The 25120-nt window shown below is 34.5% G+C and overlaps 2 protein-coding genes across 2 annotated transcripts; one reads left to right on the top strand and one right to left on the bottom strand.

Annotated features, from left to right (window-relative positions):
- Nucleotides 1-1045: 1045 nt before the first annotated feature.
- LOC132036952 (BTB/POZ domain-containing protein At5g48130) lies at nucleotides 1046-3904 on the top strand. Its single transcript, XM_059427368.1, has 4 exons — nucleotides 1046-1310; nucleotides 1385-1454; nucleotides 1541-2704; nucleotides 3022-3904. Exons 1-4 carry the CDS (start codon nucleotides 1213-1215, stop codon nucleotides 3742-3744), a joined length of 2055 nt encoding a protein of 684 aa, XP_059283351.1. The 5' UTR covers nucleotides 1046-1212; the 3' UTR covers nucleotides 3745-3904.
- A 915-nt stretch (nucleotides 3905-4819) lies between these two features.
- Nucleotides 4820-8457, bottom strand: LOC132037052 (thymidylate kinase-like). The gene is given in 7 exon segments (XM_059427485.1): nucleotides 4820-5091; nucleotides 5440-5544; nucleotides 5838-5897; nucleotides 5975-6086; nucleotides 7083-7225; nucleotides 7227-7500; nucleotides 8308-8457. Coding segments are annotated over 6 exon segments (654 nt in total). The 5' UTR covers nucleotides 7338-7500; nucleotides 8308-8457; the 3' UTR covers nucleotides 4820-4968.
- Nucleotides 8458-25120: the final 16663 nt, after the last annotated feature.

Below are 25120 nucleotides of genomic sequence, written 5' to 3'. Positions count from 1 at the left end.
AATTAGTGATATATAAATATGATAATAATTAAATAGAAACTACAATTCAGTTCTCGTTTATAACCGTATGAGTGAATTCCGGGAAAAAAAGTTCAATATATCCCTACAAAACAAAATACTACTATAAAAATACCTCTATGAGAAGTGTACGTATACATGCATTGAGTTTCAAAAGCTAATATTAGTATTTAGAAAGTTCATTGGGAATGTTGATTATCATATAGTATCATTTTTCTACGGATAAAATTCTTGAATGTTTCACAAACTCGATTTTCAGGTATGGGAGAATGCAGCATCCTTCAATACTTCCAATGAGGAAGTCTTCTAGTGCACGTGTGTATACAGTCCAAAAGCCAAGAAAATGGCCACATATTCAAACTTCAACCTCGAACGTCTTTGAAGCCTTAAAATTAGGAGTTTCTTGAGTCCCACTTGTGACTTTGACTAAAAATAAAAACTACTATACTGATCATACTTGTGCACAAGTATCAGTGATCAATCCATAACTTGTATGCACCTTTTTATGTACCCTTTTTTTATTTTTTTTTAAATGAGGGTAGTGTCCGAGTCAGTTTACGCGCGCCTCGACTATTCCACTGTATACATGCTACCTCACACCAACATAACTACGGAGTAACTTTGTCCACCAAAATTTGCGCTGAAGCTCTACTCCCTCGGTCCCAATTAATGTGACCCTATTTTCTTTTTAGTCAGTCTTAAAAAGAATGACTATATTTCATATCAATTTGATTTTAAACTTCACATTTCACTCTTAATGAAATGATTTATAGCAACTGAAATTTCTAAAGCTCGTTTGAGACCACAAGTTTCAAAAGTCTTTCTTTTTCTCTTGAACTGGATAGAGGGAGTGGTATTTTTTGCCTCGGCTGGGATTTGGACTTGAGATCTTATGGTTCTCTACCCACTTCATTGACCAAAACGCTGCACCCTTGGGTGCTGACTTTTTTTAATGTATTTCCATACTGGTTTCTTGCTTCACAGGATTTCTGGATTCTAGATGCACGCTACCCTTCTGCTAGTACTATTTCTTCGATCTTTGAGCTGGATTTTCCAACATTTATGCTTTTATTCAGAAACAAATGTTTCTTCTTTGACTAGATATCATGCATTAACTGGTCCATCTGCCATTAAAACTCTCACTCACTTCCACCCCCAAGTCTTATTATTGGCTGCTGTGCTGCTCATAACTGAATGGGTACTTCTTCAAGTCCAAAAGACTTTTCTGTTCTTTCTAGTCCACTTTCATCTCCTAATGTTGGTGCCCTGCTTAAGATCAAGATCATTTCATGGTAACTTATTAGTTTCCACACTCCCTTTCTATTTTTTCATTATGTTTTTAACTTATCAAGAAATGTTCTTTCAGGAGTCATGAAACTGGCTTGCCTGTCATTGTTCGAGTTCGGATAGCTGATAGAACCTTTAATTTGCATAAGGTGAGATCAACTAAGCACCACTTTTCAATACATGATATTATCAATTAGCTCACTTTCTTTTTTCTTTTTCTTTTTTAATGTTGCAGCATCCGTTGTTCTCGAAGAGTGGATACTTCAGAAGAGAACTGAATGAATCAAATGAGGTTGAATTACCAGGAAATTTCCCTGGAGGAGCAGAGACTTTTGAAATGATGGCACTTTTCATCTACGGATCCTCCACGTTGGTTGACCCTTTCAATGTCGCAGCACTAAGATGTGCAGCAGAGTTCCTCGAAATGACAGAAGAGTACTGCTGTGGCAATCTTTGTGAGCGTTTCGACATTTACTTGAACCAGGTAGTGCTCCAAAGCTGGGACGATACTCTGATAGTCCTGCAAAAGTGCCAAATGTTGCTTCCTTTGGCCGAGGAGTTGCTGATTGTTAGCCGTTGCATCGAGTCACTTGCCTTCATGGCCTGCATGGAAATTCTCGACCCCGAAAGGCGAAGGGACCATCCTGTTGTTACATTGGAGGCCTTAGCTAGTCAGCCTTGGAGTAATGACACAGTGAAGGAAATTCTCAGCCAAGATTTGTGGATTAAAGATCTTATTGCTTTGCCATTTCCGTTCTTCAAGAGGATAATATCCTCTCTGAGAAGACAAGGGATGAAGGAAAAATATGTCAGCCCCATAGTACTTTTCTATGCAATCAAATGGGTGCTTTCTAAAAAAACACACCAGTATTGGCAGAATGCTGACAATGATGCTGATGCTGCTGTTGATGATGATGATACTAATGAAAAGATTTCTAAGATTCTTCAAGGAATTCTTGACTTGCTGCCTATGGGAGAGAAAGCTAGTAAAGTAATCCCAGTTGGATTTTACTTCTCTTTGCTTTCAAGATCACTTCAACTTGGTTTAAGAAGTGAAAGTAGGGGAAAGCTGCAAGATCAGATTGCATCCCTACTATACTTGGCTCAAGTGGAAGATTTTCTCCTCCCTGAAAGCAGCAATGACTCTGTTTCTTCATGCATTGAGCTATCAATAATGAAGAGCATATTTTCAAAATATGTATCCTTCAGTATGGAGTTAACTCATACACCTTCACCAAGAAATTACATTGTTGCTGAACTTTGGGATGTCTATCTAACCAAGATAGCTACTGATCCACAATGGAGTTCTAAAAGATTCCTGGAGCTCATTGAAACTGTTCCATTGTCCAGTAGGCAAACTCACGATCATCTCTATGGAGCTTTAAGCACTTTTCTCATGGTAAGTTTTCTACATCTCTAGCTCAAAAGTAGAACTTCGACAGAATTTAAATTGAAAGGTGCATTTCTGTATATTTCAATGAAAGCCAACCAGATTGCCAAATTTATTGTTATGTGTTAAATGCATTTTTAGAATTTACTACATTACATGTCCATCGATCAGCTCTAGCTAAGGTTAATTGTCTGACCAGACAGTCATGTTCAATTTTCAATTTTAAACTCAAATCACACCTCTAAGTAGAAAAACCAAGGGCTGTCAATTTACTGTTCGAATTTTTATCCTCAACTAAAGAAAAAAAATCTGCTTTATCGATCCAGGCACATCCAGATATGTCCCAAGAAGAGAAAGGAATGGTGTGCAAATACCTCAATTGCCAGAAACTTTCGCAAGAAGTGTGCATTGATGCAGTTCAAAATGAATTGATGCCATTGAGACTTATTGTCCAGGCGCTGTTTGTTCAGCAACTAAACACACAGCAAGCTTTTAAAGAATGTTCAGACTCCTTCCGACATGCTCATTGTGGAGAGTACTCTGGAAGCCTCTCAAGTACAATATATCCAAACTCCAAAAGCCAGAATTTGGTTGAGAGTCCATATATGGAGGGAAGCGAAGGGTGCAGCAAACCGCTAAGCTTCTGGTTAAAAGATTCAGCAGTGCAAAGGTCTGAATTCTCAAGGAAGGAATATGAATCCACAAGCTTCAGAATCCAAAACCTTGAAGAAGAATTGATGTCCTTGAAAAAATCGCTTCAACTACAGCACACTTCTAAAAAAACAGAAAAAATCTCCAAGAAAGTTGAACCAGTTTCTGAAAATTTTCACAGCTTGAAACCATATGGTCTAGAGGGAAGAACACCAAGCAAGAAGAGAAACACCATTGGACAAGTGACAAGCTGCATTGGTTCTGTGAATCTTTCTTCCCAACGACGATATGCTACTAGGTTGCTGAAGGTCTTTCGGAGGATAACTTTGTTTGGCAGAGGAAAATCAAGAAAAAAACAAGGTGGAAATGGTCTCAGGCCGAAGACATTGAACTTTTAAACTACTCATGTAATTGCATTGTTGATCAAGGACTGCAAAATATGAAATAGTATATTATTTACCAAATTTTGATGTAAAAAAGTTCATGTAAATAGCAAGGGAATCAAATAAGAACATGTCTGGACGTTGATATTATTGTAATGAATCATCAGCAGTTGTAATTGGCTGTGTTCTTTGTTGGACTTGTGCAATAGCCTAATGCCCTGCATTTGCTTAGATATACCACAGAATCACATATTTTGTTCCACAAAAGGAGCGTCTTTTCCACTTCTGTATTGGACTCACATCTAGAGACCAGTGGCCGACTTTGTCCATAATTACATTCAAGCAAATCAATCAACTAACCAATAAAAAGAATGGTCTTGACCCTCGAAACTCTCCAGAACCCAATTGGAATCAGCAATTCAATCACCTCACTGATCGAGAATACAAGGCATCAGAAATACTTGAAGATAATACTGGAGTCCAGAAATTTTGTGAGGCTTTTGCTATGAGTAAGTGTTTTTCATAATAATAATAATAAAAAAAAACTTTTAAAGACTCATTTAGATACTCTGAAGAGCCTAATAAGGTCTTTCATTAAAAAAGGAGAGCCTCTATAAAATTATTTAAGTCTATTATTTTATATATCAATTAGAAAAGTGAAGCAAATTTAAGACTAAAGTATGTTTTTTGTTTGATTAATTGATTGATTCAAAATAGCATAAGCTAAGTCATAGAAGCTATAAAAGTCCTAAAAGCGCAAGCGAGGTCCTATATGTACATACTGGAGCATAAAATAGATGGAGTGTTTCATCATTATCATCCATTTTTTTGCATCCAAGCACAGCACTCTCTAACAAAATCACCCCTGTATCTACGGCATATCTTGGATCTTCATTTAACTTGATCATCACCACAAAATACAAGTAAACTTTGAACCAAAAGACAGCTGTGAATTACTTACACACACAAATTGATGATGACCAAGAATCTGCTTCATATATCAGATCATCCTAAATGGAAGAGAAAACCGAGGGAAAGCAACAGAGCAAATGGAAGAGAAAACTGAGGAGGAAAAGCAACGGAGCAAATGGAAGAGAAAAGAATATTATGTTTCTTTTTCAATAATATGAAGCACTTCCAAGGAATTCTTGTAGAAGATAAAATATACAACAAAATGTAACTCAATAATACAAAGTAACAAAGATGTTACAGATATCATTCATGCAGATATTCTGCACACTAGACCGAAGATGGCCATAACTGAGATAATGGTTCCCCTTTGTGGCATGTGGTCATACAGTCAAGAACAACTTCTCTGAGCTTTTTCTCTATATCTTCAATAGAAAGGGTTGCATCAATAACCTGCAATAAATCAAAGAAATTACATCAACAGAGCAAGCTATCACCAAGGCTTGGGCTCACAATCTGATCAAACTGTTGTATTTGGTTCATGAAAACAAGTGAATTCATGTGTTTAAAGAAGATCAAATCGGAATCTGATCAGTGGGTTTAGTCAATGTCAGATTATGTTTCTGCTTAGTTACCATAGACATGCTATATTGATTATCAGAAAACATCCAAACTAACTCAGAAAGTACTGCCAAGTCAGAAAATATGATGGCATTCTACAACCTTTTAGGTTACGGACTAGTTACTGTATTTTCTTAAACAACCATTTCTATTTCCGTAGACAAATGGAAAACAAGTCACCTTCCACGAGGAATCACGAAGAGCCAAATAAGATCCAGCCACCTTTTTCTGAAACTCAAGCTGCTCATATCTTTCATCTCCATAACCTCCTCTTTCAGCAGCTTTCTAGTTATTATAAAATCAAATCATCAATAGACAGTCATATTAACAACAATGGAGAGCATATCTTTCATTTCAAACATATTGCTGGAAAAGAACAGTTAACATGTCAAGCAATAAGAAACCTGCAAAATATAGAATGATCAAGTAAAATAGTACAGCTAACCTAAATAACAGAGTAGAGATTGCTCAAGAGATGCACATCTATCCCAAAGATAAACTTTAAATGAGAAAATTGCATTGACGGTATCTCTCTCAACTTTATGCAGGTGAAAAAGAATAAAGTAAATCAAAACTACCTCAGGTGATATGTCGAGGTATACAACCAGATCTGGAGCTAACAACCCTATTTCTGGAGCCTACAATAAAAGATCTTAGTGTTAAACTTGCTAAGAGATTTTGAAATTGCGACATTGATGAAGTAAGACATGATTACCTTACACCATCCAATATCAAGTCCCTTAGCAGATGAAAATGCCACCCCAGAATAAGAATAGCGGTCAACAATGAGAGTAGTTCCACTCTTCAGCTTTTCCTCCATTAATGATCTGCAGTTTCTCGACAGAAAAAAATAATTTTCAGTCAAATGATTTCAGATAATGACCTAGAATGAAAAACTTTAAAAAAGGATTCAATGGTATTTAAGGATTTCAAAAGCGAGAATTCAAGTATTGCCATATACTTGTCTATTTTCATCAACGCCTTTGCTTGCAAACAAACTACAAAGGGAATATAAAATTAGAAAAGAAAGCATCTATCATTTGCTTATCCATTTTGATTAGAACTTCCAACCATGTTACCTGAAGTACAAATGTTGAATTAACTGAGGAAAAAAAACATCTCCAAATATTTGCACAACACCACAACCTAACTAATTCTTCTTTTTTTTAATTTCTTCTAACATTATTAATTGAAGATCCCAAAATACTTTTCATGCTTTCTGTTATTTAGATAAAGAAACCAACTAATATACAGCTAGATTAAGTGACACATGTTCTTCCAGTAGCATAAAAGAAGTCTCAGGATCTGAGCATGCCTACAGGGCTTTGGTTTAGTGGCAAAAGCACAATGTGTGATGTGTGGGTTAGGCGCGCATGTCATGGGTTTGACCCCTTCCAAACAAAAGTCTGGTATTTAAGTGCAGAAAAGTAGAGGGGCGGGCCCATTGTACACTAATTTTGGAACGATGCGCTATACTGGCCCTTGGGGATTTCTCAATTGTCAAAAAAAAAAAAAAATGTCCCAGCATTCAAACAATCAGTTCAGCAATGGCTAGCCAGCATATCAATTTTGGAGGATATATGCCTGCTGGCTAGCCATTTGATTGATCTAGTTAATAAGCTAACCAATTTCATCTACAAATATCCCCAAAGTATGGAACAGGTAATGACAAATATCATATGCCTAAGTATTTTTGACAGGGAACATGACCAACTATTGAATTCTGACACGACAGCTGATCTTTGTGTATCAGACACATTAAGCATCATAATTTATACATTACACATAAGCAATGCAAGTCAAGCTATGAGAATAGAACAAACCTCTTCTCCCAACGATTTGCACTGAAGAGAAGATGGATTGCATGGTCGTCCAACTGTGATTGGTTAGCAAGATAAGAAGAAATCATTTGCCCAACACTTGTGTTTCTGTCAGGAAATCTCCACGATTCAACTGAGTGTCCCTTGATCTTCCAAGTACTTGTACAGCCTCCCAGATTGCAATGTCTTCCCACAACGGTCCAGCCCTTCTAAAACAATTAAAGCACCTCTGGAACTGATGCTCTCTTTGTTCTCCATATGAATTAGTCTCAAAGGCTTAAAACGTAACTTCAAATCCAAGCTAGACTTCAACTAAAACCACGCTGCCCAAGATCCAAATTTTCCAGGAAAAGTTGAAGTTGTCTTAGGTACAAAACTTCTGCTGGAAAACAAAGTTTCTTGCACTTCTAAAGCCCTTTGCCTAAAAAATTTTAACATAGAACATTTTAATAATGTTGATCTATACAGGGGCGGATGTAGCTTAATATTACCATGTTCATTTGAACCCAATCCTTTTGACGCAGAATACAAATTTATGTATAAAAATTCACTAAAAATATTAGATATGAACCCATAAGTTAAGCCTTTAAAAAATATAATGGGTGCAATGCTAAGAACCTTAAAGGTTGAACCCATAGAGTTTAAATCTTGTATCAGCCTCCGGATCTATGAGACATATAGAGCAAACTTTGCAAGTCAATCCCCATTTAACTTATTGTCACCAAACTAAACTCCAACATGTATCATATCATGCACGGCACAATATAGACTCATGTCCTATGGATTATGCTCTTATTGGCATTTTATCAAGCATAATATGGACATAAACATTTACATCAACGTTGTATACATACATACAACTTAGATTCATGCTATTACATCAGTATATATGCACACATGTATATATGCTTAAGACACACAATATGAGACACCCATATCGCAGGTAAACGCGAAACCTTTGTATAATTCTTGGATTTTGCCACTAAGAAGATCTGCATAAGCAATTAATACAACCCTTGGGATAAATTGGCAAAGAATTAAAACACACAAAATCCACTAATCAACTTATCAATAAATAAAAAAAATCTTCAAGATGATCTATATGCTGACGAGAAAGGAATTAAACATTTTCATTTTTTATAAAGAGATTCACTATTTCTTCATGACCAAACAAAAATTCAGGTCAATCAATGAAGTAAAGCAAAGATTAAGTGTTAAGGAAACTTACAATGTTCTGGTAAGAGCGAAATTGCAAGAATGTGTCATATTCTGTTCAATATCACGAATATGACCTGTTTTCCGCGCCTATTTTGAAATGTCTCAATTTTTTTTGGCGCCTTTAGGGTTTTTCAGTCATTTGCATAAATAGCCAGTCATGAAGTTTCTATTTAAAATATAACCGTAAATTAAAAATTAGTGCAATTTAGGGATTTATGGTCATGTTTTAAATAAAAAAATTTGGTGCTGCTCTTAGCATCCTCTCCGTGATCCAAATCAATGAGGTTCCATTGCTTTAACAACGTGATCTCTTAGGACTTAGGGTGTGACTTATGAAAGTAAGAGAATCGTTTTCAAAAATTTTAAAAATATTTTTTTTTGGAATACGTTTTCCTCAAAATTGGAAAAAATGATAATAGACTTATTCCACCAACCATCAAACCCCAACCACATAATGGCCTTCCCCCCACCCAACCCAAAAAATATTTTTTTGAAAAAAAAAGTTTTTGAATTTTTTTTTTTTTTTGCAAAAAAAAAGTTTTGAAAAAAACATTATTTTTAGTTTTTACCACCCCCCCCCCACCGAAACCCCGCACCCCCCCTAAAAAAATTTTTTTTTTGAAAAAAAAAAAAGTTTTGACCTTTTTTTTGGTTTTTTGCCCCCTCTTGTTGGTGCCCTTCAATCCCCCCGTAAAAAGTTTTTGAATTTTTTTTTTTGCACCCCGAGCCCTACCTCCCCACCCCGCACTTACCCCCCACCCCCGCAAAAAAATTAATATTTTTGAAAAAAAAATTTGTTTTGGTTTTCTGACCCCCACCCCACCCCCACCCCGCACCCTACCCCCACCCCATCCCCAAAAAAATATTTTTTGGAAAAAAAGTTTTGACATTTGTTTTGGTTTTTTGCACCCCACCCCCACCCCGCACCCTACCCCCCCCCCCCCCCCAAAAAATTAAATTTTTGAAAAAAAAGTTTTGACAATTTTTTTTGGTTTTGACTCCCCAACCCCACCACCCCACCCCCGCACCCTACCCCCACCCCACCACCACCCCTACCCTCCGAGAAAAAAATTTTGACATTTGTTTTGGTTTTCCACCCCACCCCCGACCCCCCATTTTGAAAAAAAATAAAAATTATTTTTCAAAAAAAAAAATGTTGGGGTTAGGGAGAGAGACAGTGTGTGTTTTGGTATGGGTTTCCAAAATTTAAAATTCAAAAATAACTAAACAAATTTTTTTTGAAAAAAAAAAAGTTTTTAGGGGTGGGTGCCCCCAGTGGCCCGCTCCAAAAGTGGTTGGGTTGGATGCGTGGTTAAAAAAAAATAAAAAAATCAAAAATTTTTTTTTTTTTTGGACATTTGTTTTAATTTTTTTCGACCTCCAAAAAATAAAATTAATATTTTTGCAGAGAAAAAAGAAATTTTTTTTTATTTTTTTACACACCCAAAAGCCCTAGATGTGAGACTTGGATAAGGTTTTTTACCCGAAAAAATAAATTAATATTTTTGAAAAAAAAGTTTTGACATTTTTTTTTCAAAATTTTATTACCATCGAGGAAAACATTTTTCCTAAACTTTGCATACTGTCAATATTTCCATTATTCCATTACTAATTTAACTGTTGCATCCCTGTAGTTCCGCCCTGGCCTAAAACGTGATTTGAAGAGGAGGAGGACAACTAAATAAAAATGGGTATGTTGAAAAAGAATTGGAAAGAAATTTGCAGCAATTGGTTCAAACCATTAGTATGACATTGACTTTCAAACTTTAATCAAATCAATGTAGTGCTTTGAATTCTAGGCCAATATTTTAAAGTTGACTTACAACATTTCAAACTTCAAACTACTCGCAATCTAAATTTAGCTACTTGCTTTTAAAAAGCAAAACTCTCAAAATAGAAGCACCTGACTTCACACACAATAATTAAAGATATATACCACCAAATCTCTCAAAATCAAAAATAAAGAAAAAAAAAACGTCAAATTTTTCAAATTTATACTCTCTTGTCCTTCAAATGGCAATAAGTTTGGAATTAGCATTAGTGAAAGTTCTCATAGAGGCGCTATATTTGAAAAAGAAGGAAACAAAATGCAAAAGAAAAGATGGGACTGCAACGTAGAAGCGGAAGTTTTTAAACTTTGGTTACATTTACAGAAAAATAAATGTGCCTATGCTTTAAAAAACAAGCTTATTATACCATGTAAATATTTTCATGTTCTCTTTATAATTAACTCTTTTATATTTTGCATTTACTAGAAAGTTCGCTTATATTCAATTAGTCAAAAAAGGTTGGGCCTTCTTATTTTCTTTTCCAGAGTCCTTATGTCATTCTTTTTTGGGATATTCACACCTTATACACAAGACTCAATAATTGTCGACGCATTTTGTGTCAAAGTTTAGCTAAACAATTAAGGTTCGAAAAAACAAATTGAGGTTTAAAAAATTGACATTGTATAGCCAAATCTCTATGAAAACAGAGGAGATAATAGTAAAAGAAGATTATCCTTCTGATTTCACTTAAAAGATCTATCCCTCAAATAGTAACTATATTGTTGTTCAAATACACACAAATATGTAGAGCTCAGTTTTTCAAAAATAATAATAATAATAATAAAGAAGGCGAATTGGATTCAGTCATTGAAGGCCTTACAAAAATAGTGCAGGTCGAGTATTAAGTTACAAATTTTGATTACAACAAGTATGGAAGTTTCCTCGAGAAATTTCATAAAACTTGCAACTAAACAAAATGATTCTAGAAGATTTTCAACATCACAAGTTCAGAAGATTCCATAGCAATGCAATATGACTATATCATATTGTATATCGGTGTATATCACACAAAATTTTTCATTGATAAATATAGATATATATGATATGCATGAGATAAAAAGGATATACAGGTACAGGTTGATATACAGTTGATATACACTGACAAATATTGTGATATACACGTATATGCAGCGGGGATACAGATATGAAGTCTTCTTCGACCTCAAATTTTTAATCTAAAAATCATCTAAAATATTCCTTAGGTCATCTCCAAACACCTCCAAATTGATATTCAAGCTCCATATGGCGATATTAACTAATACATATGATGATATACAAGGGGATACACAAATGCAGTGTTCTTGAACCTTGAGTTTACAATTTAAGGATCATCTCAAATCTGCCTCTAATCATCTTCCAACACATCCAAAATTGATACTCCCTCCTTTTCAAAATAAGTGGTGTTTTTACCTTTTCATTTTGTTTCAAAACAAGTGGTATTTCACATATTCACGAAGACATTAACGATGTTCTTCCAATTTACTCTTATTTAAATAAAGAGTTTACATAACCAAACTACTAAAGAGCTACATCTTTTTTAAGGGTAAGTTAGTAAAAATACATCTTACTTTTGTAAGAATAAGTAATTTTCTTAAGAGGTGTCCCCAAGCTAAAACACCACTTATTTTTGAAATGGAGGGAGTATTCAAGATCTATCCTTATAGTGTTTTCAAGAAAACCCAATGTCACCCAATTGATAGTTATATGATTTTAGCAACTAAAACTCTGAAAACCAAGAAAAAGAATGGAAATGCAAACTAAAACAGGGTTTACCAAATTATTAAATCAAAACATGAATGTGGGCTGCCAATAGGGGTGGGCGTTCGGTATCGGATTGGATATGAAAATTTTGGTTTGGATTTTCGGTTTTCGGATTGAAGAAATTACCATTCAAATCCAATCCAAATAAGCTCGGATTGGATTGGATCTTTTAAGTTCGGTTTCGGATTAATCAGTTTGGATATTTCGGATTTGACGTTTGAGACTTTAAGTCAGGCTTATTTGTAACTAAATTCATGTGTCCCGGTTATCAAATTATATGTTTTAGCATAATGTGAAACCAAATTAGAACGAGAAACCAAAGCAGTTAATATACTTTCTGCATAAATTCAAAAGTGCATCTTCCTCTACTTCAACACAAGAATATTTTTCAAGTTTGAGTTTCACAGAGGAAAATCTAGATCTTTATTACTCTATAATAGTAAGAACAGGGGGAAGAAAAGAATTTCTTGGATAACTTGAGTTAGTTTGATCACCTGGCACAATGGCACTTGCTGCAAAAAGCATTCCAGGCAATGCAAGATAAAATAATTATAAGATTATATCCAAATGTAAGAAAAAGCCAATATTATATTTGATTCAGTAGAAAATTCTGTATTTGGACTTATTACTATAATGGGTAGGGTCATATCCCATAGGGTATTAATCTAGTAGACCTTTTGAAATTGGATTTATTAGTATTATTGGCCTATTAGACACATATGAGGGTAGGGTTGAATATAAGGTATAAAAATTTCAGATTTTCGGATATCCAAATATTCATAATACTAAATCCAACATCCATGAATTTTAAAAATAAAATCCGCATTCCAATCCATAATCCAAAAATCCTAACCAAAAATTTTAAAAATTAGGATTGGGCAATTCGCTGGAATGCCGTTATTTTAGGGCGGTCTTTCATTTTTGCCCTTCGCTAGAACCCTTGATTTCGGGTTTGAACTCCTGCTTAGTAAAATTTTTTTAAAAAAACCGCAAGGTAGAGTTTGGATTCGCAAGGCAGAGAGGCATAATTTTGCCTACATTCAGGTAGAGTTTGAAACTCTACCTCAAGGTAGAGTTTTGAGGGAAACTCTACCTTAAGGTAGAGTTTTGCATTCAGGCATGCCAAAACTCTACCTTAACCTGAAGGCAAAACTCTGTCTTAAAGCCTAACTTTAGCCCGAACAAGCCTAAATTTACTATAAAATTCTGCCTTGCGAAATTGTCTCTTTCTTTTTTTTACTGAGCCGGAGTTCTAACCCAAACCTCATGGTAGTAGGCGAAAGGGATAAAAATTAAATGCCACCAATTTGAAGGGCAAAAATTAAAGACCAGAGCATTTGAAGGGCACTCCGCACAAAAAATTGATTTGGATTTCGGGTTGGTCCAAACTATGCCCACCCCTGACTACCAGATTTCAATAGTACAAAGTTGATTTTTCAATTCCATTTATTATGCTAAGTTGAATGCCGAATTTTCTTATTTTTCTAAAAGGAAAATAGGCATATGTAACGGAATTTCTAAAGTTGGCCACTATTATCATTTAGCCACCTAAGTTGAGATTTGCACCTATTTGATGTTTCAACCTTACTTGATATGTGCCTATTAAACCCGAAAAATTGATAATAATTTGTACCTATTAATACTCTTACCTCACTGAATAAGTGCATATTAAATACAAAAGTTCCCGCTCTTTGCTCGTTTCTTCCTCAACTTCACCGTTTTAAAATCATTGTTTAATCTAGTGCAATATGCAAAATAAAGTTTGCTGTTACAATTTAAAAGCAAAATTTCTTCAATTTGTATTAAGTACTGAGAAGACACTCAAATCATGAAACTTGTAGGAAACTTGTAAAAATAAATAATTGAGTTCAAGATGTTGTTGTATCTTGAGGAGAGTTTAACAAGAAAGGGAGACTCGGCATTTTCCTAACTTCAAAAAGTGCAGATGATAGCAAATATGATACAATATTATTTTTGAAGTGATATCAACATTAATCAAGCTCAAGAAGTTGAGCAGCACATAAGTGAAAACAGAGAAATGCTTCTCAGTTTTGGTCACTGATACAGTGATATATGGTGCCTGTGAAATCAAACCATGGGTCATCGTGCGCCTTTAATCCAGAGTATTGAATTGCTACTCTTAAAATGGCTACCTGATCAATGTATTTGTACGTTAATATTAACTTTTTGTATAAAAATATAGTGTTTGAACCAAATATAATTAAAAAAAACGTGTGTTTGATCACTCATTTGCCACTGTTGGATTTATGAGTATTTTAATATTAGTATAAAATATTATATTAAAGTACATGTCTTATTAGTATCCATAAAGCGGAAAAAGTGGTGTCATTATTCTTGTAACTCTTGTAACCACTCTAGCATGTTCTCGAGTCCAGAACCAAAATGACCCAATAAAAGACCAAGTGAACCAAAATATCCCAGAAAAAAATAGGTACAAAAGTACCTTTAACGCAGTAAAATACTGCGTTAAAGGACTTAACCGTAACGGCACGGTTAAGTCCTTTAACGCAGTATTTTACTGCGCTAAAGGATTTTCACTCTCTCCTTTAGCGCAGTAAAATACTGCGCTATAGGACCTATTTATTTTGCTGAAACTCTCTTTCTTTTACATTTTCACACTTTTTTACGTACTTTAGCCATATATTAATCATGCTTTGAGATTTCAGAACTTCAATATTTTATATAGAACCCTACTTATTTTTGTGCAATTAATAAGGTAGGCTCAATACATCAAGGATACGCAAAAATTCGAATTGTCGTTTTAGTGGTTGAAAAGTGCTCGAACTCCATTTTTGTTTGAAGACCTGTAGTCCTTAGCTTTAAGTTATTTATGTTTTAGGGTTTCGTGTTATTTTTAAATTAATGCTTAACTTTATTCCGAATGTGTCACGTTTTTTTAATTATCAATTTATGATATGACACTCTATAAATAATAATAAAGACTAAGATAATATTTATAAATACAAATAGAAAAGCTTTAAATATATAATATTTACTTAAACTGTACAAGATTATTGTATATACTAGTGGGTCCCACATGTGGTATGCCGGAGACTATCCTTAGGCCTAAGGCTCATACCATCCCCACCGCCCTCGCCATCGTCTACATCCCACTTTTTCCTCTTAATAATAGTGCGCTCTAAGCCATGATCATCCTTCGCCCTTGTGCCCTTCTGCATAACGTGCTTCTTCCTGGGATCTAATCCCGCTGGCACGCTCAGAATCTCAAACTGAGCTGGATCTGAAAACTCGACCTCTTCCTCGTGGGGAGTTGCCAGTGCAGGCGCCGAAGTATGAACCTGAAAAATATATAAAAATTAGTACCATTTCTTATTTATATTGAATACATTAACATTTGTTGAATAATCAAACTTGTGTATCAACAGGTGCCTGAGTAGGCTCCTGAGATAGGTCTGGTGCAGAATATGAGGTAGTCTCCTAGACGAGATGCTATTCGAAGTTCAAATAACGGTTATAAAAATTAAATAAATATTCACCTTATATTGAATAAAATTGATTTTAAGTAAAAAGCTTACCTGTGGCTCGATAGTCTCATGAGAAGACACCTCTAGCTCGGCAGGCTCATGAGTAGGCTCCTGAGTGGGTCACTCTTGTGGACCCACCGGGCCGAATCCTAAAATATGAAAAATTATGAAATAATAAGTAACATATATATTTAAAATAAGTACTTTAAATAATCAAATATGTATTTTAAATATTCACCTTATATTGAATAAAATTAATTTTAATAAAAAGCTTACCTGTGGCTCGACAGTCACATGGGAAGACACCGTTGGCTCGACAGGCCTATGAGAAAACCCCTGAGTGGGTCGCTCTGGTGGACCCACTGGCGCCGAATCCTAAAATATAAAAAATGACTAAACAATAAGTAACATATATATATATATATATATATATATATATATATATTTAAATAAGTAATTTAAATGATCAAATAAGTATTTTAAATACTAACCGGGATTAAAAAGTCATCGAAGTCAAGAATCCTGGGTCCGTCTAAATTCCTCACAGGCTGCTCATCACCTAATGACGCGCGTAACGCCGCCCAATCGAAGTCATCACGCTCCTCCATGTACGCATTCTGGCTTGGCTGAGATGAAGACCCGTGTATCTCAAGCAGAGCGCCGACATAAACGTAGCGGCGGGGCCCCACCGAGCCGCCACCATCGGTCCGGAACGGCCGGCGGATGGACCAGAACGGGAACGGCCTCTCGGAATGGGAGTGGGCCTCATTCGCCCTCATCTACCAGATAGTGTCCTCCACCACCATGTCCTCTAGAAGAAGACTCTAAGAGCCCCTCTAGAAGACCACGTCCTTCTCTTGGCGCCGCCGATATCACCTTCGGGAACAGATCATTCATGCGCCTAAACTCTCCCCCGCCTCGTCGAATACCATCCTCGGATATCCGTACCATCTCGGCCGCAAGCCCTGCAACGCCGGGGTAAGACATATGCTCTAACCTCAATATGCGTAATCGCTGTACAGCCACCAACTGCATTTGTGTTCAACAAGAAAAAAAGTTATTTTTAAAACGTAACAATTAATACAATTAAATAAATCTAAATATAATAAACTTACCAACGCCTTGTACTGCCCGCGAGTGCTGCGTATCCTACATCCCTTGCGGGAAGCCAAGCTAGGTTGCCGATCAATCGGCGTGTGATCCCATGATACCAGCGCATGTAATCCATGATGGGAGTCACATGGCCGAACACCGCTAAAGTTCCCAACCTTTCCTGCCAACTTTAGAGCTGGACACCCATGAAAGTCAGAAATGCATCATCAATGGCGGTTTGATCATCCCGCTGGTAGTGTCGGAGCTCATGACGAACGTCAGGGGGTATACTTTATGTATGCCCAAACTGTTGTAAGACGCGCTCGGGCATGTAGTCCTCAATGATGTCTAGGTGTATCAATGGACACCGCAACCTCCACACCGCCTGACCTGCTCTGCGAAAGGTCTGCAACCCATCCAATATAACAACGTACGGCGTCCATATAAATAGTTGCATACAATATAAATACAAATTAGTGATCACCAAGTAGAAAAAACATTTAATTAAATTAATAATGTAAAGTTAAATAGTTTTACCGCATCGTCCGTCATGTGATCAAGCTGGTCCCAGAATGAAAAAATACTGTGGTGCATATCCACATCCCGATCAAAACCCACTGTCCACCTCCTCGCATAGGGCATGTCAATACCGAGGTGATGCCTAGGTACGGGCTGAAAAGGCAGTATCCTCTCTCACGCCCATAACTATAAGTGATATTAGAAAATACGATTTTTTAGTTGTTGTTTCAAGAGGTTTGTTTACATTAAAGGAACGTATACTTAAAATATTACCTGGAAGAGCAAAAAATCCACACACATCGCTGATATGGCCAATAGACGCTCGGCATAGGCATCTGTAGAGGTACGCCAAAACAATACCTCAAGTTATAGTCTCCCAAGCAGTCCAGATGCTCCAAGAAGGCCAAATATCGTAAGCTGACATAGGCACCCGATGTGTTTGGGAACAGTATGCCCCCGATTATAATAAGCAGGTACAAACGGGCATAACGATCAACAACCTCCTGCTGAGTGTCGTCCTCAACAGATGCTCACAAATAAGTGTGAGTGCGCTAATCGCACCCGACTCGTCCCAAGATCTGGCCGCGCCACGTGCACAAAGTGGAGAGCCTAGTCAACTCCGTCACCCATGTCCTACCAAAAGAAGGCTCGTACCGAGTGTATAATGGCTTTCCATCTACCCGCAATCCAAACAGGACCTTCACATCCTGAAGTGTAATCGTGGTCTCACCAGTGCGAAGATGGAAGGTATGTGTCTCCGACCTCCACCGCTCGACCCCATGGCCGTAATGAGCGCCCAATCATGCTGTACTCGACCAACGGACACGCAACGATAGATACCGCCCTGAAACAATATCTCTAAGATGCGGGTGTGGGAGGCGCTCGCGTAAAAGAGTCCGCGCTCTCTGCAGCCTACGGGGACAGAGCCTAGTCGATATCCCTATAGCACCAGTCCATAATAACTCTGACCTATGATTATCTTGCAAAGACAATATTGATCTATCATCGGGCCTAGGGTGAACAACGGGTCCCGGGTGAACATTCGGATCCATGAAAAAGTTGGGTCTGTAGAAACTCAATTATTCATTATTCTTGAAATTAAAGAGAAATTATATTAACTAATTAATCATTTATAGGGAATATGTGAATTATGTTGTATTATATCTTGTGAATAATTAACATGGGATAAACAATTTCACAAATAAATAACGTAACAATGCCATAATTAACAAATAATAGGAGATTACTATATTTTTTGTAACAAGTCTCTATGTACGTGCGTTGTACGAATATTTCTTGTCGATTATTATAATATTATTTATATTCTATTGATAAGCAACTTGAAAAAATAATATCTAATTATTATCTTGAATACAATATTCATTTTGAATCTATAAAAATCAAATATTTTCTGCCTCACACGATTCTGAATATTTGATTTGGTAATTTTATTAGCAATCTTTAGTAGATAGTTTTTTCCAAAAATTATTTTCACTCTCTAACCAAATATTGGAAGAAAATAATTATTTTTGAAAATAATTATTTTTCAAAATAACTTTCGTCATATTAAATGTGCAGTAAATTTAATATGTGATAGTAAGGACACGAGGATTTGAATTATGTAATGGCAAAGACTTTTTAGTTAATTAGTTCGGGAATCGAAATTCAGAAGTAGTATTTGCTTAGAACTCTATTTTGAATATGTGATATTTTTTAGTTGACCAAAATAGCCAACACAAATATGATAAAATTAGACTAAAAGAGTATATTCGTCGATAAAATTAGACCAAAAGAGTATATTCGTCGACCACATATTTTTCTAGAAACTTTACATTTTATGGTTAACGTATCTATTTATGAAATTCATAATAATTTTTATTTCGTGAACATATTTATTAAAATAAGAAATTTAACTATTCTTTTTTAAGTTTAGTAGATAATCTTTTTTATTTATTTATTTTGTATGTTACCTAGTTGACCTAGAACAGAATTATCTAAATATCGTGTTCTTAACCACAGCTTCATCGAGTTCTCTCAAATTTAGGTTTAGTAGTTAATATTTTTGGTTTTAATATGTTACCTAGTTGACATAGAATAGAATAGCTAACATATATATTCATGCTTTTAAAATATATAGATTTAACATTTCATAATCAATTAACAAAATATTAATTCATAAACAATTAACAACTAATTAATTAATAATGGCATATTTTACAAATAATAGTACATTACTATATTAAAAAATTCATAAACAATTAACAAATTAACAATTCATAAACAATTGACAAATTAACAATTCATAAACATTTAACAAATTAACAATTCATAAACATATAACAAATTAACAATTCATAAACATTTAACAAATTAACAATTCATAAACATATAACAAATAATAAATTAGCCAAAAAAAAAAATCAGGAACAATAGCAAAATGCTACTGCCCAGCCCGATAAAAAAAAATGATTTTTTTTTTCAAAATTCACGATGATTAAATGTTAAACATGCTTAGAATATAATGTATTTAACAAAATAATAACAAAAGTTCATAGTAGAAAACCTTAATTGAAGATTGTTGTAGGGTTGTTTTAATCGAGTTGTACGCCGCTTTTTTCCAAAATTCGAGCTTAAAACCTTGCTCCTTGACTTGAATATACCTAGAATCTAAAATTTCCCGATGAAAATTAATAGAAAACGACATTATTTTAAGTGGGGTCCACCTTAAAAAGCCCTCTAATGGCGTTTTTGAAAAAAAAATTCCGGTGGAGGGGACCAGTGGTAGAACCCGTTGGGGGTTTATGTTGGGGCCTATAGCGCAGTATTTTACTGCGCTAAAGGATATTGCTAAAGGAAAGAGGCAAATATCCTTTAGCGTAGTAAATTACTGCGTTAAAGGTACTTTTGTACCTTTTTTTTCTGGGTATTTTAGTTCACTTGGTCTTTTAATGGGTCATTTTGGTTCCGGACTCCATGTTCTCCCACATTATCTCCTACTAATTACCCTCGCTAAACCTCAAATGACCATCCACTTTTTTGACATTTACTTGTGGAAGAAATCTTATACCTATATAAAGGATGCTTTCATCCTTGTGTTGTATTGAAAAAAAAATAGATGAGGAGTGGATAAAATCATTATGTTTTGTTTATATTTTGAGGTTAGTGTAGAGAGAGAGAGTTGAGACAAAGAAAAATATTCTAAGTCTCCAACTAATTCACTGCAAAAGAAAGTACTTTTATGTTGAAGGAAGGTGTTCTTATGCTGGAGCTTTGGACTCTTCAACTAGTTCGGAGTTGTTTGAGTCACACGACGTTGACGGACTGTTGTTTCCTAGAGGGGACAAGTCAGAGTTATACTGTTGGACCGGTGAAGAACATGATATCGCAGTGGGCCTGAATCTCCTTAAAGAGAGCGAGATATCCAAGCCTCAGCTTGAAGAATATTTTTTTGTTTTTCTTCATTTTATTATTTTATTCTTCAACTGTAATATGTGGTATATTTCACCAACAATTTTAAGGAGATTCACCTTTGTTACAGTTTGAAAAATTGCGGATATCAAGATAGGTGATCACAACTTCATTCCTTTTCAACGTCGCTAGATCTCTTTAAGAGGTGGAAGGGTATTTTTTCCTACTTACTCAACTCAAGCGGAGGAAAGGTCAAAAACTTTTTTACCTTATATTTATATGAACAAAGTGAAACTACTTTTCATGACTATAAATTGTTATTTAAATTCTCAAAATAGTGGGGGCTAAAGAAGTGAGAAAAATATTTATCACGAAAAGTGATTTCTACATCTTTGAGAATGTTTTAAAAAGTGTGACAAGTGCTTATATTCACCTTGGAATAAGTCACATGTTATTTTTGCTCAATGTTGATATTTGGCTCTAATGTTGGTGTTGCTAAATAACCTAAAAATATGTGTAAAAGTCATTTTGACATAAAATACTAGTATAAATACCCACGCGATGCGCGGAAAGTGTTAGAGAAAAAATATTATAAAATTATATCTTATTTGCTTGATCATATTAATTATTTTATCAGATTGTTGAATAGAAAGATTTGATAAGAGAAAAGTTCATATTTTGGAAATTTAAACCATTTGATACACGATAAGAGAAAAGTTTATTCGGGTTGTTGAATAGAAATATATGAATAATTATATCTTAAGCTATTCCCGCTATCTCATTATATTTTTGTGAATAATATTTTAGATTCTTCAAGGAAAGAAAAATTATTCTCCGGAATAGGAAGACTTATAATTTAACTACTAAAAAGAGAACCTTTTAGTTTCAAACCTTAACCAAAGAGGATAAAATTTTATTCCATGAAAATGCCTTTTTAGCATAAAAACTTTATCCTTTGATGACGAAATAAGAATGTTGCAGTATATCCAAGGCCTCTAAGGAATTATATATATATATATATATATGAATAGGTTATACTATTTCAGTTTTACATAAATAGATATAGGAGGCCACATTTACCGAAATTCAATTCATCAAATTGGTAATGATTTGCAACATTTTCTTGTGTAATATCGAATGTATCTCTTACAAAGATGGAATGAATTAAAATTCTTCACCTAAACGCGTATTCATTTAGATTTTATCAAATTTCCTCTAAATGTGAATTCATGTAAAGAGTTATAATTGTAATTGAAAATATAATTTTTAGTCATATCATTACCATTATTTTCAATAATAAAGTTTATTACTTTTACCAACTTAAAATTATTTTTAACCAATTTTTAAACTTATCAAAGGTGAGTTACTCTCAACTCAAATATCTTCTCAAAGTTTAGAATTTACTACTATTTGAGTACTCAACTTCCCAAATTCTTTTTGTATATAATAGAGTTCTAACCCAAATTACATAAAATGAAAATGCAGTACAAACCCACCCTTGATATCTTTTCTTAAAAGAACAAACAATTCAAATAAGCCAAAATTTTGAATTTAGTTGATATATAATCATACTAAATAACTTACACAAAGATCAATAATACATCTGTAGCCAATAAAATTGTTCTGACATTGAAAAAATACAAAGAAAAATTGTTTAATTGCTACTAATTCAAATAATACTCAAAGTTAATGAGTTGAGAACTACAAAATCCTTTCTTGAGATGTCACCTTCAACTCCATTGATATCTTCCATTGTTATACTGCTCAGACCATGAATGGGATAAGCTGAAGGAAAGAGAGATCAATTCAACTGTCCCACATGCTTAAAAAATTAACTATCAGGAATGAAAATACTGAATAATGAAGCAATAAAAATACTAATGGAGATGAGAGAAATTCAAGGGAGAAAAGGCTTGACCTTCAGACTGAAACTTTCATAAAATTTCAGGAAAGCCAACATCATTTGCAACGGGATTTTCATTTTCAAATATAAATTTGAGGAATGTAACTATAAATAGTAGAATCATAGGATTCTAACATAAAGGAAAATTTAAATTGAAGTTTGAGAAAGGGAAAATATCTTGTTGATGCGTACTCAATAAAGCTTTGCATCAAATGAATAGTATAGAAGCTGAATTCTAAAAGAGAAATAAATCCAACTTAGTTATTGTGAAAACTTGAACACCAAGATTCATTTTTCTATGTCTTTTATCCACAAAACAAAAAGTATCACGATTAGGTACAACCAAAGCTTTGGAGCTTCATGAGTACTACTTCCTATCACGTCATTGCTAAAACTCATAAAGGAACAGTAAAAGTTAACTACTGCTATTTTCAGATGATTTTCATTAGGATAAGAAATATAGTTGATCTATTAATAAGAAATGCAAAATATCAACAATACCCATACATTACGACTATAAAAGATAAGAATTACCCTGACCCTAAATCTAATGACAAATAACTAAACTGGAAGCAATTGAATAAAAGTAGCCAAGAGTTTTTAACCAAAATGTGATAGCCCTTCAAGCTATTCAAAGTCATTTGTCATAGACCTTTATTTTGTCACCAAGCTATTAGCTAAGAAAGGCTAACGGACCTGACAAACATGATCCTAGAACCTATGCTAAATAGAGAGGGATCCCAACGCCAATTCTCTAAATCTTGGTTAGAACTATCATCTTCCTCCTCTTTTTGCTTTCGTTTCTATATCTCGTTTTCTCCAATTAAGCAAACAGTGGCATGTATATACTCAAGAGCAGAACCTTGTAAATACCAAGCTAAAAACAACAATATTTGAAAGGAATGGCAATATCATTTTCAAGTTTCTCAAAGGCGTTTTCAATAATCTCAAGAAGAAAATCATTTGCTAGCTCTTCTACCTCTACTTTGACTTACAACTACACCATAAAGCAAAACAAAAGGCAACAACGTTCATCACAAAGGTGGTAAACCACCCACATATAAAGACTAACGAAATTTAGACATTTAATGGGCAACCATTTTTACGACTAATAGAACTATTGACATATTCCATTTAGGCTTAGCAGTCAATGCCACCATGTTTGATCCCTTTGAGACGGAAGTTGAGAATGATCCAGTGAATTGCGACATCACAAAGGAAAAAATAAATCAGAAAATGCAAACCAAAACTCTTCTTATCTGTCAGCCATAAAGAATAAAAACTAAATGGAGCCAAATGCAACATAAAGTAAATGGATATTTCATAGCATGATGCTGCCACTATGCAGATGATTGGAAAGACTTAAAAAGATGGCAAATAAGCACAAAAAGATGGAAAATAAGCACTTGATTATCAAATTCGTACATATAAACAACATATCAACCGGTCAAATAATAAATAAGAAATTGTCAAATATACTACAGATTCAATGAAGTTTATAGCTTTTCAATCACAACAATCAAAATTAAGTAGCTCAAATGTTAAAACATCCAGAAGGCTTAATTCTTATGGGAAATAATTAAAGTGATATAATAGCTACTTGATGACCAAAGGAAAAAATAGTGCACTTCCATCTCCTAGCAATAACAACAGTGCTTTATGGGAGGCGATACAACACGTGGTGGCGGATTTGTGACCCTTATACAATTCGTAAATATATTAACTAATCGATTCAGGAAAAATCAAAACTACAGATATTACGCAATTATCCAAACAAAAAGATGGACAAACCTCAATGGAAGGAGTAGGGGCAGAGCCACCAGTCACTACCACCAATCTACCTTGATGCTTGTGTTTTGAAACTTTGACACAAATCAACACCAAGTCACTTTATCACAAAATCAAATCAAATAAGATCAGCCAAACAATCGCCAGAGTAATATGTGTTTGTCTACTTTCCACCTCAAAGCTCTACTGATAATTAAGTGCTAAAAGATTATTTTAAAAGAATATTATATTCAAATTTAGTTGGTGTAAACATAGGGTGTGAATGAATTGTAACAATAAAATATTTACCATTAAGAAAGTTACTATTGTTTAGAAACCTTACCAAATTCACAACTTTATGTTGTTAGTTTTCTTAAATTTCGATAGTAGGAACAATAATTAAATAGAAGTAGATCTTGATACAAAAAGTTACTTAGAAGGAAAAAGGGAGAAGCAAATTGCATACTTTGTGAAACCAAATATGCCGGTGTGAGAAAACTGGTTATCTTAACGACATCATTGACTATTCTTCTGCATCCATCAGACTGCGTTTACACTTTTATCTCAACCTTTTGCCGAGAAAAAGAAATAATAATGTTCAAACTATACAAAACTTTAAAAAAACTGAGAATAAACTTCACACAAGTTATATCACTTTATTGTTACAAATGAGCTTAACTAATTAGCGTATTGGATTTGTTATCACATATTATTTACACAAACACTCAAGAATAAGAAAATATCATGTCAAGAGTATTCAAACATCCAAAATGTTAGGCTTAATGTCTTGCATTATTTCCTTTAAAAAAGCCATATGGAATCTAAATTACTTTCTCGCTTCCTTACAGAATCTCAATCACCTGTTTAAATGTCTTTTCACCAAAATAAGTCTCCTAAAACAACCTACATGTAAGTAGTAAGCCTAAGAGATAGCAAATTTATCCAAAGAAACAATCATATTCAATTACTCAAATCTTTGGCATTCAACACTTTTTAGCAACATTTATATCAAAAAAGAAAGAGACCAATTGTGCACCC

This window comes from Lycium ferocissimum, chromosome 11, assembly GCF_029784015.1.
Source record: "Lycium ferocissimum isolate CSIRO_LF1 chromosome 11, AGI_CSIRO_Lferr_CH_V1, whole genome shotgun sequence".
Taxonomy (NCBI): Eukaryota; Viridiplantae; Streptophyta; class Magnoliopsida; order Solanales; family Solanaceae; genus Lycium; species Lycium ferocissimum.
Note: the sequence above shows the minus strand (reverse complement) of the source record. Positions and strands in the feature narration are given on the sequence as shown.

Bases quoted from the DNA above. Each gene is read 5' to 3' on its own strand.
- LOC132036952 (XM_059427368.1), top strand. From the start codon at position 1,213: ATGGGTACTTCTTCAAGTCCAAAAGACTTTTCTGTTCTTTCTAGTCCA. The intron at 1,311-1,384 runs GTAACTTATTAG...ATGTTCTTTCAG, and splicing joins AAGATCAAGATCATTTCATG to GAGTCATGAAACTGGCTTGC. The intron at 2,705-3,021 runs GTAAGTTTTCTA...TTATCGATCCAG, and splicing joins CTTTAAGCACTTTTCTCATG to GCACATCCAGATATGTCCCA.